At 40.1% G+C, this 15720-nt stretch overlaps 1 protein-coding gene across 1 annotated transcript in view; it reads left to right on the forward strand.

The window, feature by feature from the left end:
• CCDC178 (coiled-coil domain containing 178) overlaps positions 1-15720 on the forward strand; it is a 1033935-nt gene that overhangs the window by 276694 nt on the left and 741521 nt on the right. The window contains exon 12 of the mRNA XM_085605687.1: positions 5819-5955. Within this exon, the coding sequence (XP_085461813.1) occupies positions 5819-5955 (137 nt within the window). The remainder of the gene's footprint in view (positions 1-5818; positions 5956-15720) is intronic.

Below are 15720 nucleotides of genomic sequence, written 5' to 3' on the forward strand. Positions count from 1 at the left end.
AGTCTTTTATGTCCCTGAGACTTCAGATCAGGAGACCACCCAGCTAGACCTTGGAACAACTCTGGGTTCAAGTGATGCAGTTCCAGTCCTTCTCCCCCAGGCAGTGGAACAACAGGCAGCAGCACAGTACCGCAGGGCAAGAGTCCAACAAAGCAGCAGTCCAGAAGAGTGCCAGTCCAGCACAGAAGTCCTTCTTCCTGACAGAGTAGCCACACATACTGAATGGCAATAAGTTGGTTGTGTCAGAAGTCCAGTACTTATAAACAGTTGGGCATTTGAAGAGAGGGTGACTTCAAAGACAGGCCTTTGAGGTGCACAGGTTCCTGCCCTTCCTGCCCTTGCTCCATACTTACTATAGGGTGTTATGCTGCCCTTTTGTGCGGGGACAGGACACAACCGATTAGGTGTAAGTGAGGCTGTGCCCAGCTCCTTCCTCCCATCCTACCAGGATGGTCCATTACATCACACATAAGCTCCCATTGTCTGTGGCTGTCTAGAAGAAATACACAAAGAACAGTTGTTACCCATCCCAGACAAGTTCAGATACAGGCAGCAGGCACCAAATGGCTAAATTCAGAAAATGCCCACTTTCCAAACGTGGCATTTTTAGAATTGCAATTTAACATTCAACTTCACCATAAGTTGTGATTTTAAATTGTGATTCCATAGAGAACAAATTTTAAAAGTTGATCTCTTCCGGATTGTGAATTACACTTATAAGATGTAATAAGGTAATCCGAATGTTATCCTGTGGAAGAGATAGGCCTTGCTTTAGTGGAAAACGACTTTGGGAGTATGAGTATATACACATTACCATAAATTCTTAAGAACAGGACATTACCACCTGGAAGAAGTAATTGTATAGGGAATGGGATCATCAACTGAAAAACTGTTGAATATATGGATGGATTTCTACAGACATATGTGAAGAACTTGCCATCTTTTCTGCAAGATACTAAAGACGTTTTAAACAAATTGGAGGATGTACACTGGTCACCCGAAATTACATGGGTTACAGTGAATGTCAGTTCACTGCATACATGTATACCTCAGAATAAGGACTTGGAGGTGATATGACACTTCCTCTCCAAAAGATCAGCTTCCTACATGGAACACACTGACATTTTAATTGATATGATTGAATTTGTAATGGAAAACAATGTTTTCGCCCATGGGCGACAACGGTTCTGCCAGGCCCAGGGAGTGGCTATGGGCTCACACTTCTCACTTCATATGTAAACCTCTACATGGCGTGATGGTCCTCAACATCTTAAAGGAGTATATTCTATTTTTAGGAAGATATATTGGTGATGTTCTTTAAATTTGGACAGGATCAGAACCTTTGTTGTTAGTGATTTGTGCCTGCCTTAAAACAAATGATTTCAACACACCAATGGCATTTGATTTCAGTATGCAATCCATCTGTATTTTGGACATTTAAAAATATACAAAAGGCAATATGGTACAGACTAAAATCTATTGCTAGCCTACAGCATGTAATACATTGCTACCAACTGATAGTGCTCTCCCGGAAACACAATTGTCAGCAATACCTTATGGTGAGATGTCAAGGTTTAAAAGAAACTGTAGTGAGCTAGAATCTTGTGAAACTGACTTAGATCATAGGCTATTCCAAAGAGGTTATAGCAGGCGCCAGGAAGAAAATTGTAAAAGTATCCACGGCACCCTTGTTAAGAAAAACACAGGATACCACCGACCAAGGTAACACCACCTACTATCCTTTTCTGCACACCATATGGCAGTGATCGTAACTCGCTCTCTAGGATGCTATTGAGGTATTGCCATATACTTCCACTTGTGTGGATAATTCCATCAAAACCAAAGATGGTTCACAAAAGAGGAAAACAATCAGACATATAGCATGTAACAGTTACTTGACACATAAATCTGTGGAGACCAACACGTGGTTACTCACCACACTAAAGGGTTTCTTCAGAGGTGGCACTTGTAATATGTGTAGCCTGACATTGCATAAAACATAAAGCTTTAGTTTCAACTGAAGTAAAACATTCATGATTGAGACTTTCATCAACTGCAATGCAAAATGTTTTGTTTATTTGCCGATTTGTGCATTTGGGGTCATTTATGTAGGATGTACGATTCGTTCCCCAAAAGAACAAATACATGAACATATGCATTCAATGGGAAACAATGACCCTACTTCCTCACTAGTAAGGCACATCAGGGAGATGAACCCAACTTCTGAAACCGCAACTGTCACATTCCTGGGAATTAGTCAGACTAAATGAGGGACAGTGGATCTTCAAACTAATAGCTGTGGTATGGCACAATAATGATATGCATCAGTTTTTGCAATAGGCTAATACATACGACCTTTATATACTGTGTAATCCATGTCATTGCTATAATGGGGGAGGGGGAATGGAAACATCACATACCTACCCAATTTGTCAGTTTTTTGTTTTGCCATATGTATGATTTTGGTATCATATTGGTTGTCATTACATTGGTCTTAACCGTGTGACTGACCTTGTTTGTATTGTGTCAAAGTATGTAATAAGGAGAGTTCTATGCTAGACATACAATTAAGAAAACCCCTCCATGTAATCATCAGAATGGTGACAAATTAATATAATGATCTTTTGTAATGTATGCTGTGATGTATCGCTTTGGGAGTGAACATTCTCTAGTACCTTGGACTATCAGTAAAAGAAATGTCCTCGTATAGTATATGACGATAATGGGGTCATAGCTTGAGATAACCTCGCTTCCATCCGTCATTGGGCGTTTAAATATGCCATGGTGCATACTGAATTAAATCAATTTAAACAATTTTGTGAAAAGTTAGGAACGTTAAGCAGATGTCTGGGGTATAAAAGACCAATAAAATTGTGGGTATATAAAATGAAAATGTAACAAATACTTTTGTATCACTCTGGAGGTGCCACTTTTTTTGCGTGTACTCTGTCATTTTCAATCTAAATATAGTGCTAGACTCTTTGTGTCTCATTATGCATGAATATATGTTGTCCGTTGATGGGATATGCATGTCCTTGGTCTACATATCAATGACTTTGAGGGTACGTGAAATTTAAAAAATCAATAACCACTGTTGGACTACCTTCGGGGGGACACGCCTTGGTATATGTCTAAAGTCCCATCTTGGTATATACCCTAAGTCATATTTACATCCAATTGTACATAGGAAGATTCTATTTTATTTTTCTTCAGATGCTTGGATATTGCTATCATGTTAATAAGGTGCACATGCGTTTACCGTCAATTTCTCTCTCAACTTTTCTTATATTTTGCATTGATTTTTCTTGAATTATTTCTTTGTTAAGCTTAGGCATGAAAATGTTTTTTTTCTGGTCCTGTGGTTCCAATTTGGCAATTTTTGCGCCTGATCGCAAAAGAATAGGACATATGTACTACCTGGCATAGCTGTTCTAGCTCATCTATTTATATAAGCTCGAGGTTAGTGTCCATTTGCTAGTATACCTGGGTGGAGATTGCCAATTACTTTCTAGATATGTTCGAGTTCACGAGGTCTATTTTCAATGTAAGTTTTCTATTCCGTTTAGAGATTTGTTTGACTTTGCTCTTTTTGCATTTGTATGCACATTCTATGACTAGAAATGACTTTTCAGGTACCTGATAGAACTTCCTGTGAATATGATGACACTTCTTTGGAATATTATGCCACTTCTTTAACATTGGCAGCATGTACTGGACATATTATGAAACTTTGTGGAAACAGGAGGCTGTTCTTGTAAACCTGAAGGCACCTTTAGACATAAGGTGGCTTTCTGAATCCACATAAGCTTGGTGTGGCCGTCTACTGGCAGTTAGTTGAACTGGAGCACTTTTGGCTCCATCTTTGAGGATTCTGTTTGCTGTCAGTGAAACTGAAAAACTTTGTCTATATACAATGCCACAGTCACACGTTAGTGATGTCATTTATGATGTTATTTGAGATAATCATCTGTAATTTAATTTGTGAGTTTATGAGCTCACAGAGGGTCTTGGGTGGTTTGCTTACATAACTGCAAAAACTGAACAATTCCAATGGTCTTTAGGTCTTGAATTGGACCCCCTGCTTCCTTCATTTAAAGTCTAATTAAGCTGAGTATCTATCTTTTTTGTTATGGTCTGGGTTAGAAGGCGATCAAATGAGACAGACGTCAGATCCCTTTAATAACTTTTCTAGTTAAAACATTGCATGCACATATTACACACACACACCACACTTATACTCAGAAAAGAAAGTTATTCTACTGAGATCAGAAATTGCCCACCATTATCAAGTTATTGCCTGAAATCTAAAACTCACAGAAGCCCCCCAATTAATGGCTATGTATTTATTGATCTCCCTAAGCACTGCGTATGGCCTCAAACCTTACGCCACAGATGGCATGACAAATTGTATCTTCATTGACATAACTGATGTAGTCAGGCTGCTGCACTGACGTTCAGGGTGTGTAGGGGAAGATGGTGGTAGCAGGGTGTGCACTACCACTGACCCCTTGTACTGTCTTTCTGAAGATAAAGCAGTGCAAGTGCAACTGAAAATATGTACTTATTAATATAAAACAGGTAGCATAATTTCACTTTGTTGGTTTCATAAGCTTGGGAAATCCTTTCTGCTGAGGTTGTGCTAGTGTGTACTGTGCGGAGGGTACGGCATCTGGTCATACCCTAAAACCAGTACATAAATGTCAAACCAATGGCCCTGTACTGTGTGCAGTTGTCAGAAGGCATCGATATGGCCAAGCCCTCCACATAGTTTTCGGAAACGCTCACTCACTTGCCTCACTGTGGCCGCCTACATTGCATGGTCTAAGGCCATGACTGATACATCAGTACACACTGGGTAAAGAATACAATGCTTCACTGTGTGCTTTCTGTAGAAGGCAAAACATGTAACCGTACTACGTACACAGTGCCGACAGTGCATGGTCTGCGGAACATGCCATGTGACCAGAACATATAGGGCCTGGCCCCTCTGCACCATTATATTGTACCACCTGACATTTAGACATGCCTGCACATAGCACGGCGGACATTTTTAATTACCAGTTGTAGGGTACGGGTTTGAACAGGGCACTGTCTTTTTCTATATGCACAAGAAGAACCTGTGGGCAATTTCTGTACTGCAAACCCTGGTGACCTCATGCAATGTTACTGATAGGTGACTCTGGGTACCTTTAATCTTACATCATTGTTTGTGCCAAATGTTCCAGAGTGGTCAATGTTTCCTTAACTATCTTTCGTAGATTTGTAGAAATGTTTTTAGGAGTCAGATTCATGCACAGAAAGATTAAGTACAAGCAGGGACAGCATCAGTGATCAAAGAACGTACTGAAATATCAGTGCCTCATATTATTGTACTACACATAATATTCGTGATCAAATGGCATTGCATGTTCCTGTAAACAATCCAAGGAACTACATGGAGAACTTGCTCCACCCCCAGTTTCAAGCACATTTGCATCTATCCTTTTTTGAAGTATTATAGAACTGTGTTGATAAGATTAGATCCAGAGTGTCCAGAGTGTCTAAGGGTTGATTCTTCCACGTACTGCTTCTTGCATCCTTCTTCCAGTTCACTCGATACTCAATTAGTGATGCCTTAGGCTGGAGGTATCGACGACCTATCAGGAATGTGTTCTGCTTGTTACGAGAATGATAAACCACTGAAAGACATCTTTATTGAAAATGTTTGCAACAAGTATAATTTTCTGCTTGTTCTTTTTTAAGGTTCACTGCTGCAGTTTCATGTTATGTTTGAAGAATCACTCCCATATTTTGTACAATTTCCTTGTTTCTTTTATAGAAAGAAAAATGTCATTCTCAAGTTTTAGAATTGGAGGTGGAATTTCACAACAAACTTCACGCCCTGCGAGATTTGCAAGGCACAGTTAAAGGACTGGTGATAGCAAATGAAGACCTGGAGCAAAAAACTAAAGACAGGTATTTATACGTTGGTGTAACTTAGTCTGTATATCAACAATATTGATCTGTGTTTTGTGTAGCACTCGCCCTTTTTCTGTTTTGTAATGTCATGAATATAAGGTGCTTATTATATGAACCTCTGTAGGATGAAATAAATGTGGCTGGTAACTACAGGAAGAACTGCCTCAAAATCCATTGTGCCACTTTCCAGGAAGGTTTGTCGGGATTAGATGAACATTTTGTAATGGTGGTTGTCCATGACCAGTGTTGGGCTTGCCTTTCTGACAGTCTGACATTGCCAGGCGTGGTAGCTTGAAAGATTGGTACCTTGTGGGCTGATTTAGTTTGGTTCCCCGTGACCATAAGAAACCACTCAGTCACTGGTAATATAATCATTATATATTTTTGTCTTCTGGGGTTCCCTCTTCTTGAATTATATATGTTGTTTATTTAGGTGTATGTTTTATATATAAATGCACATTTATTCATATTGTTATTCATTGCAAGGTGATAACTAAATCTGCCCAAAAATATTTATGTTTTTCTGTATGGATCTTTTTCCAATGACTGTTTTGAAACAACGAATACTTCTTCATAGAAATTCATATCTTGACTTCTCATTCATTGTTTTCAAACAATAGGCAAGGTTTTACATAATGTTAGTAAGTGAAAGGCTACAAGGGCTTTACTACTAATTGTTTATTCTGAAAATGTTCAACAACACTCTAATACAATAGATAAACTAGAACCGAGTGTACACCTTGAGACCTAGGGTCACAAGAGCTGTAATCATCTTCCTTTGCTAAAAGGCTACGGGCAAGGCACATATAGCCTTCACTCGACTGGCTTATCTGTCGGCTTGCAAAGGCGGCGAGAATTCCAACAGCTATTTGTTTGCTGAACATTGGTGCTATTGCTCACAACAGGGATACAGATGTGAACTACTGAAGTAGTGCTCAGTGGGTTGCTGGGTGGTTACAGTCCACCTGGTAATTCTGTTTTAGGCAGGCAGATTGAATAATTCCTTAGCGCTAGAGAATCGAGAAAATACATTTGTAGGTGATGTTCTGGAAAGAAATCCAGAAAACATTTTAAGCTGGCCATTCTGACATGCCTAAAACACCACCCCAACACTGCCCCATGACATCCTGCACTTCTGATTGCAGAATAGGGTTGTGCTGGGTGAAACTAAATCTATACTTCTGGAGGGATCATTCAGATAGACACCATGGAGGGAAAAGCAATTTAGTTTCATTCAAAATGTTTTCAACAGTGAGCAGAGCATGGGCCTTGCTAAAGCCCTACAAAATGATTGCCTTATTTTGTGTTGAGAAACAAAGGCACAGTCATGCCTGACCTATTTATCAAATTACCAGCATACCTTTGACTTTGGGCTCTAGGTTCAGTTTATTTCCTAGCCACACACATCATGTATCCGAAACATATACGCATGGACACGCACACATCTCCACACATTGCATTATCAATTTTTTACCCATGTTATGCCCCTCCATCTGCAACTCTTTTCTTACTTCCTGTCCCTCGTTTAACTTGTCCTCCTTCCCTCTCCCAGCATGGCACAGCACTCATTTTTCTGCCTCTCTACCATTGCAACCTTTTTCCTGCTCCCCCCTCATGTGCTGTTAATCCTTCTCCCCCCTTCTCCCCACATCAAGCATTTCTCTTCCCCTCCCCTGTGGCAGCCCTCTTCCTTCCCCTTCCTTCCACCCTATGCATCTATTGCGGTGAGAATACAGAGAGCTGGTGGGAGCTGTTAGTTTCCCCCCTCTGCCCTCCTGCCTCCTAAAATTCAGATTGGAGAACGGAGGATCCGACAGTAACTCTCTCCAGCGCAGTGTTCTTCCTGCTATGAAGAGAGATGTAAAAGGCAGTGCCAAAGAAAGTGTAAACTTAAGATTTCATTCTGCCCTGTCTAGCACCATTCTAGACATCCCTCTTCACTGCCGCAAGATGGCTCCTGGTTTGCTGGCTCTGCATGTCAGCCACAATAATTCTGTGACAGGCACATTTTGTAGCTGTTGCAGAAATACTGCAACTTTTGCTGTTTTATACTTCATATTCTTTGTTTGGAGGGTGCATAATTTGGGAAACCAGACTGCAGTGTTCTGGGCGTCTGACTAGTGACACCAATCTGTTCACGATAACTGGTAAGTCTTGTGTTTTTTCCAGAGCTGGGGACCCATAAATGCACCATGCAGCAGTTTCTGAAAAGCCTTGGATTCTCTTTCAAGAAGTGAAAATTTCCAAGGCCAACCATTGTGACAGTACTAGGCTGTGAGCCTCCCCCAAGGGCTGCTCAGAAGCAGAGGAGGGAGAGGAGGGAAAGAAACTGATAGTGTCTGGAACCAGGCTTGGGAGTATCAGAGTATTGCCAGAGAGGCATGTTGTTTCCAGTCTTGGGTAAGGCTTCTGAAAATCATCACAAGAGGAGGAAAAACATATCAACATCCTATAGTCGAACTGGAAGTTGAGGCCAAACCTTCCAGATCCTGTATTCAGCTAAAGAAACATGGTAGACAGGAAGCAGAAAATGTCTGTAGGGAGAGAGACCCAGATGGAGTTTAACTCCTGAAAAACTGCTTGATGACTATACCAGTTTTTATCTAGGAAATGTCTAGAGAAGCAGTCCTTTACTGTGTTGTGAATCCTTGGAAAATAGTCTACCCACACTGAAATGTGATTAAAAAACTGGTTTCTTGGAAAGCCGTTTTTTCCAACTCGGGTAGTGATCGGGAGCAGTTGCTGTCCAAATATTTGGCGAATCAAACAGTTTACCAGTTGTCCCGTCTGCGAAGAAAGGAGTATCAAACTTTGTTGCATGTGAAAAAAACATATGAGGAATGCGCCTGCCTGCTGTTCTAAACCGTTAATCTGCACTGAGGACTCCTTCTTAGGCCATTTTCTGCCAGTCGAGAATGGAAATTATGATTTTGTTGGCCTGCACAAAAACGCTGTAGACCATTTAAAGGTTTTGTTTAAGTCTGTTGGACTTATATACGGGGAAAGAAGCATCATCATGTGACTGAACCAGTATAAACATATGAAAATCAACTTTGCACGCCTTCAAAATTGTGGTCTGTTGTGGGAATCTTCACCCTTGGGTAATGTCTACACACACATTCCTGGAGTGTGCTACAGTGTGTGTTAATGTAACTCTTGCTTGCCACTTTTCCCCCCACGATACAGTAACAGTAAATGTTTCAACTGCATTTCCTTAGAAACAGTGTGTTTGTTGTTGGGAATATTTACAGTTGTTAAATAATCCTTCACTGGTTGTATTTTGAGCATTTATAAAATATGCTTGTCATTTTAATTTGTCTCGTGTATCTAAAGGGAATAGCTCAGAGTTACCGTTTAACAGTATAATTGAAATTAATTAACAAGAGGAAACATTGTAGACATTCCAATAATTATTTTGATATTTTACATGTTTTATTCATTTTAACTCTAATGCACAAGGTTTACAAGTGTTGTTAGCATCCAAAATGAACTATACATGTTACTGATAGTGAAAAATAGAATTCCATTATTGAAATTCATATCACAATTAATCATTAGAAGGACAATGCAAAATCCTGAACGAGCATCTAAATTTGGCTGAAATAATTCTATAAAATTAATATTAATAGATGATTAATCTAGTCGTTCAGTTAATAAAACAATTTCTTAACATAATTAGTAATTATTTAAAATTGTTAATAATTGATTGATCTATTAATCACACAATTGCATGCATGAGCATCTTTACTTATCTATTACAAAGTTTTGTCCCTTAAAAATCACATTGTATATATGTGAAAAGATCTTATAACTTTTGAGCAGACATTATTCTTATCCAGGGATGAAAAGGCATCTATCTGTATAACTAGATTTCCAATGGGTGCAGGCGAACATTTAGGGACAAAGGTGTGGTTGATGGTGTACATTTAGGGAATTAGAGTGAATCTGGAAACATCGAACAGCCAGGGTAGGTCCACTGAGCTCATATCGCCTAGCCTTTGCATTACAGGAGAATATTACATCTGCACAGAAAGGGACTGCCAATGCCCCTCATTATGGGGGACCACTTAATTCTGATGGGGCTGGAAATAGCCATTACCGACCCCATTGGAATTATGAGAGCAGCAGGAACACCACAGATCTTTTAAGAGAAACCCAGAGATTTTAACTCCTGAAAGCAGCAGAAATCTTTGGGCACAATTTCATGGGAATCAGGCCCAATATTATAAATTCTTGCAGCAATTTCTAAGTTCTTAGTGGCTCCTCTGGGTCCAATTCCTGATGGGCTGGATGCTCACCTCCCTCAGAGGTATTGGTACTCCTGGCATCGTTATCTCTAGGGGTAGCTAAATACCGTCCCATTTTTCAGTCCACTCCTAATTGGGGCTTGTGTTGTTCATCCTATCGCAGATTACAATGCTGCAAATGTCACTCCAAACTACTTTGTGCAAGATTCTCCAAGACTTTTTCCCCCCATGGATATCCTGCTGCTGACTAAGAGAGAGTAATATCCATCGACCATATCCTGGTGCTCGTACAATCTCAGTGCCTGCCTGACACAGCCAAAGAGCATGACTTTGTCTATGTTGTCATTGGCCTGCCCAGCACTAAAGGCAGGAGTATTGTGGCAGGCATTACTGTCCCAGAAGAGCCCTCTGTGCAGGAAACGTCCAGAAAAGAGGCAGGGAATCATTTCCACAATACTTTCCACATAGACACAGTATATTTCATTCCTATCCCGTACCTCTTATGAAAATCAGAAGAAAAGTGTCACCACTGTATCTATATTCGAATGTGGGATTAGAAAAATCCAATTTTTTTAAGTTAACCGGCCATATAGCCCTGTCAGATGTGTTTAAGTCCTTTGAATTCCTTATAACCACACCATTAATATTATAGTTCCTTTAGCAAACAAGAAGAAACAGTATATTGATAAAGCATTCTGGTACATATGGTTTGTAAACATAATTATTTTATAATTCTTCACTGCATGATCAGGCATAAAACAAATAGTTGTCCTTGAGTCATGATTTAACAAAGACAGCAAGCCTGTCGTCCTATTTGGTCATACATTCAAATGCCTAACGGACCCTCAAAACTGTCACAATCCACGGCGGAATCCAGCACTCCAATCCGTCATGCAGCACTCTTTCAAAGAGATGCCATAGAGTTATCGGTTAAAATCTTGCTGAATATTTTCCATTGATTGGCTATTCATAGATTTTTCTTAGATGTCTCTCAAGGAAAGACAGACAACTTCATGCTCAAGTGCCCTCTTAAGAGATATTGCCACTAATGATCTGGTAATAGAATAAACTACACCAAGCCAAACCTTTGAGTCTGCTTAGATGCTTTCTATTCATTTTAAACTATCTGAATGTAAGTTGTACACATCTCAGAATAATGGCTCTGACTTGCAGCTAAAATACAGCTGGAAAGAGCGATTCACAAGCCCAAATATCCTGAGGCATAAATCTTTCAAACCAACAATTTAGATTCTGTATCACAAGATAGGATTGGCCCGGGACATTTGACTAATACTTCTCTAAAAAGGTCAGTCTAGGATCCTATGTAACTTAGTGGAAATAGGAGGATCCATTTTGGTAAGCCAAGAGAATGTCAACCAGCCCAATGAGGAGCCACAATTGACTATAAATATGTATATCTCTGAAGTCGTAAAAATTGAGGAAGGACTGCTATGATATACCCTTGCTCAAGGTCTTAATATTTTGGCACTTGCCATATCATAGTAGCCTTATGGGAGAGAAAAAAATAGTCAAAAAGATGTCAAATAAATCAATTTGCACTTTGTTGTTTGTATTCCTGATTGCCACAATGAATTATACATGTGTAAGAGTCCAATTATTCTTATATTAGAATGATTATCTTTTGCTTAAGTCACGTTTAAAATGTAACAAATATTTGTTATGTTTTTCATCGAAACGCTAAGCTCAATCTTACAAATCAAATCAGTAATATTTGACGGATGAATTCCTATTGTATATATATATATATATAGAAACAATACAATACAATACCCTTTCAGGGCACACTTTATTAACTATAACTTGCCGCTGTACTGTGTATTATGTTCTGCCACATATAATTTCAGATGGCTTAAGTGTTGTTATTAATGCAATCATTATACATGTTCCAACTTCTGTAAAATGCAATTGTTAGAAATGGGATTCCTTGCTGGCTGAGGTATGCATCCAGGCCAAGCAGGAACCACAACTTAGGTCAGGGTAAGCTAGATGCACACTAAAAGATAACTTGTGCTCACCCTCTGGTAGCTTGGCACAGAGCAGTCAGACTTAGCTAAAGAGGCAATGTGTAAAGTATTTTTGCAACACACCCACACAGTAACAGAATGAATATACCACAATAAGACTCCACACAGGTTTTAAAATATAGAGTATTATATTCTGAACAAAACAAGACCAAAACTACAAAATTCAAATGCACAGAAGTTGAGATTTTGAATTTTAAAGGAATAAATGCAGTAAAGCACTTAAAGCACTTAGAAACACTTAGAAGGGCAGCTGGACCGGGACAAATTCAAACTTCAGGTCAACAACTATGGAGCGATATCCGGCTACAGGACCCATGCAGGTCCCACTGAACAAAGTGCCTTTCCTGGTTGCAAACAGCGAGGTGTAGGATGCGTCGATCTTCACGTTGTGAAGGCGATGCTTCAGTTCTGAAGATGGGTGCCAGAGGGCAGAAGCATTGAGCAATGCGCCGGATTCCACCATGCAGTCGAGGGGATGCGCTGATCTAACCAAGCTGCAATGGCAGGGGATACGCTGCCCGATGCATTCATCTCGGGAGACAAAGCGTTGGTTCCAATGCAATGCACTGATTTTAATTCCGCAAGCAGTTTGATGTGCCGATTCTGCTACACACAGACAGGAGATGCGTTAAATCCGTGTTGCAAGCATCTTGTAGTTTCGGCATGAAATGCCATGCATGAACTCAATTTCTCACTGGGCCATAAAGGCTCTCATACCACAAGGGATGGAAGATTTATGCATCAGAAGTCATTAAGAAAGCCCCTAGAGTGATTCCAATTCCATGGCATTCTGCACTTTTTCACATTGGAAAGATCAATTCAGCTACCGCAACACACAGACAGAATATCAGAATAAGCCCTGAAGAAGTCCTGGATGAGACAAAATGCATTGGCTATGGCAAATAAAAGAATAGTTTTTTTTTTTTAAAAAAGAGACGATCATGAATAAATAAATCAATTTTTGAAGAAAAGCCACCATTGAGCCTGTGCTTTATGTGACTTGGTTGCAATCTATTCTTTAACCTTGTCTGCTTTGCACATTACTGGAAACTATTACAAGTATTTGCTGCTGAATCATTTGTGTTAGGTAAACCCTTCATAATCATTCACTTTGCGGCCTTTCACCCAGCCCTTCAGTGTCTTCCCAGCCTAGTCCAAGAAATCTACCCATGTTTTTGTAATTTTATTCAGAAAATTCAGGTTTACACGGAATTCTGTATTGACTTTCCAAATTTCACTTTTTGGGCTATTTTAACTTCCACTTAGAGTTCACAAACAACCCTGACACTGATCATTTGGTGGACAATTTCAACAGTTTTTGCCTTTCACAGATTATAAAGGAACTCACTCACAAAGCCAGTCATGGAGTATTTACTAACAACCACGACCTGAGTTTGGTTAAGGTTATGTTAATAGTATGATCTGACCATTAGGCCATCTTTGTCTCCATTACTGTTCCCCCAAACAAGGGCCCAGGTGTAAGTGTATCCAGAACCTTCAAATACTGACCATGGATAAACCTTAACTTAGATGAGCTAAAGCGTATTTTTTCGAATTCACATCCAATCTTAGACAACAATGTGGAAACTGCTGCAGAGAATTACACCCATTGGTTAGAATCTGCAGCCCGTAGACTGGTGCCAGAAAACCTAATTAAGTGCCATAGAAAAAAACTACCGGTCCCTTGGTATTCACAAGAATTAAAAAACATCAAACAGAAACGTAGAATCCAAGAGCGCGGATGGAGGAAATAGTATTGCCCAGAAGAAAAGTATAAAAGGTTTCTCACAGATTATAAGGCTCTAATCATTGCTGCTAAATCCAAATACTGTACTGAAAAGATAAATTCAGCTAACGATACCACCAGAGAACTATTCAAAACAATGAAGACTTTGTCTAATTTTAGTAATGGCAGCACCTTTAATCCCAACCAATCCATCTGCAATCAACTTGCAAATTTCTTCCAAATCAAAGTTGATATTATCTTCCAAGATTCTAATCAAAATCAGAAAACCTCCAGTGCAGGAGATGTTCCGGCCTCTGCAGAAGGCCTAGATACCCAACTATCCCAGATGATACAAATTTTGTAAAATTTAGCCCACTCTCTAAAGAAAAGGAGATTAAATTAATCAACTCCATCAAATCTAGGGCCCCCTCAGACCCATGCCCCCTCAGGTCCTACATGAGATCTCCAGTTTAGTAGCCGGGCCTCTTACAGATATACTAAATAAGATATTGACCATAGGACAGTTCCCGGCTATTTGGAAAAAAGCCTCCATTCTACCTTAACTGGCCCCAAATGATGTAAGGAATTACAGGCCTATAATGCGCCTCCCTTTTGTGGTGAAGATATTAGAGTAAGCCATGAATGAGGAAATTGTATTGTTTCTAGAAGCAGATCAGCTTCTCGACCCCTCACAGTATGGTTTCAGAGCAAACCGTGGTACCGAATCTGCCCTGGCAGCAGCCACCGAAGAATTGAGAATGGTAGTGGGCAAGGGCGGAAAGGAGGCATTGATTCTACTAGATCTATCTGCCGCCTTTGATACAGTCTCATACTCACTCCTCCTAAATCGGCTTCAGTCGTTAGGCTTTGACAATTTAGTACTGGCCTTGCTGAGCTCATTCTTACATGACAGGCAACAGACCGTGGAGCAGGTAAATTCCATCTCAGACCCCTTCTCTCTCCCCTGTGCGTTGCCTCAAGGGTCCTCCCTTAGCCCCTCGCTTTTCAGTGGCTATATTACTTCTCTTATAAAGCTCATTCACAGTTATGGCTTTGCAGTGCTCTCCTACACTGATGACACACAAATTGTGGTGTATATATCATCTGATGTTGAAAAGGAGGCAATACATTTCTGCTGCGGCATGTCTCACACTGCTAAGTGGATGCAGGAAAACTGCTTGAAGTTGAACTCATAAAACTGAGGTTTTTCTTTTTGGGATTCACACCTCCTTTTGGAACACATTATGGTGGCCATCTGATCTTGGCCCCCTTCCAACTCCTGTTCAGAAATCCAGAAATCTGGATGTCATTTTTGATACCAAACTGTGCTTCTCAGAGCAAATAAACCAAACTACATCATCATGCTTTTTTCTGCTCAGGACGTTAAATAAGATTTTCCCGTTTATCCCGCTGGAGCTACCAAAAAAAGTGATGTTGGCACTCTTCATCTCAAGGATAGATTACTACAATGCCCTCTACATTGGCTCTCAGAAGCAACTGGTGAAAAAACGCCAATCCCTGCAAAATGCAGCTGCCAGATTGATTTTGAAAGTCCCCAAATTTGCCCCTATCTCTCAGGCACTGTAGGGGCTACACTGGCTTCCAGTGAGGCACAGGATCAAGTTTAAGGCACTGTGTTTGGTTCCAAAACCCCGCACAGGAATGGGCCAGAATATTTTTAAAAAATCTTCTCTTGACACTCTCCCAATTAGATCCTCATATCTAGTTCAGCCAGATTGGCAAC

This window comes from Triturus cristatus, chromosome 5_1 (genome assembly GCF_964204655.1).
Source record: "Triturus cristatus chromosome 5_1, aTriCri1.1, whole genome shotgun sequence".
Lineage (NCBI taxonomy): Eukaryota > Metazoa > Chordata > Amphibia > Caudata > Salamandridae > Triturus > Triturus cristatus.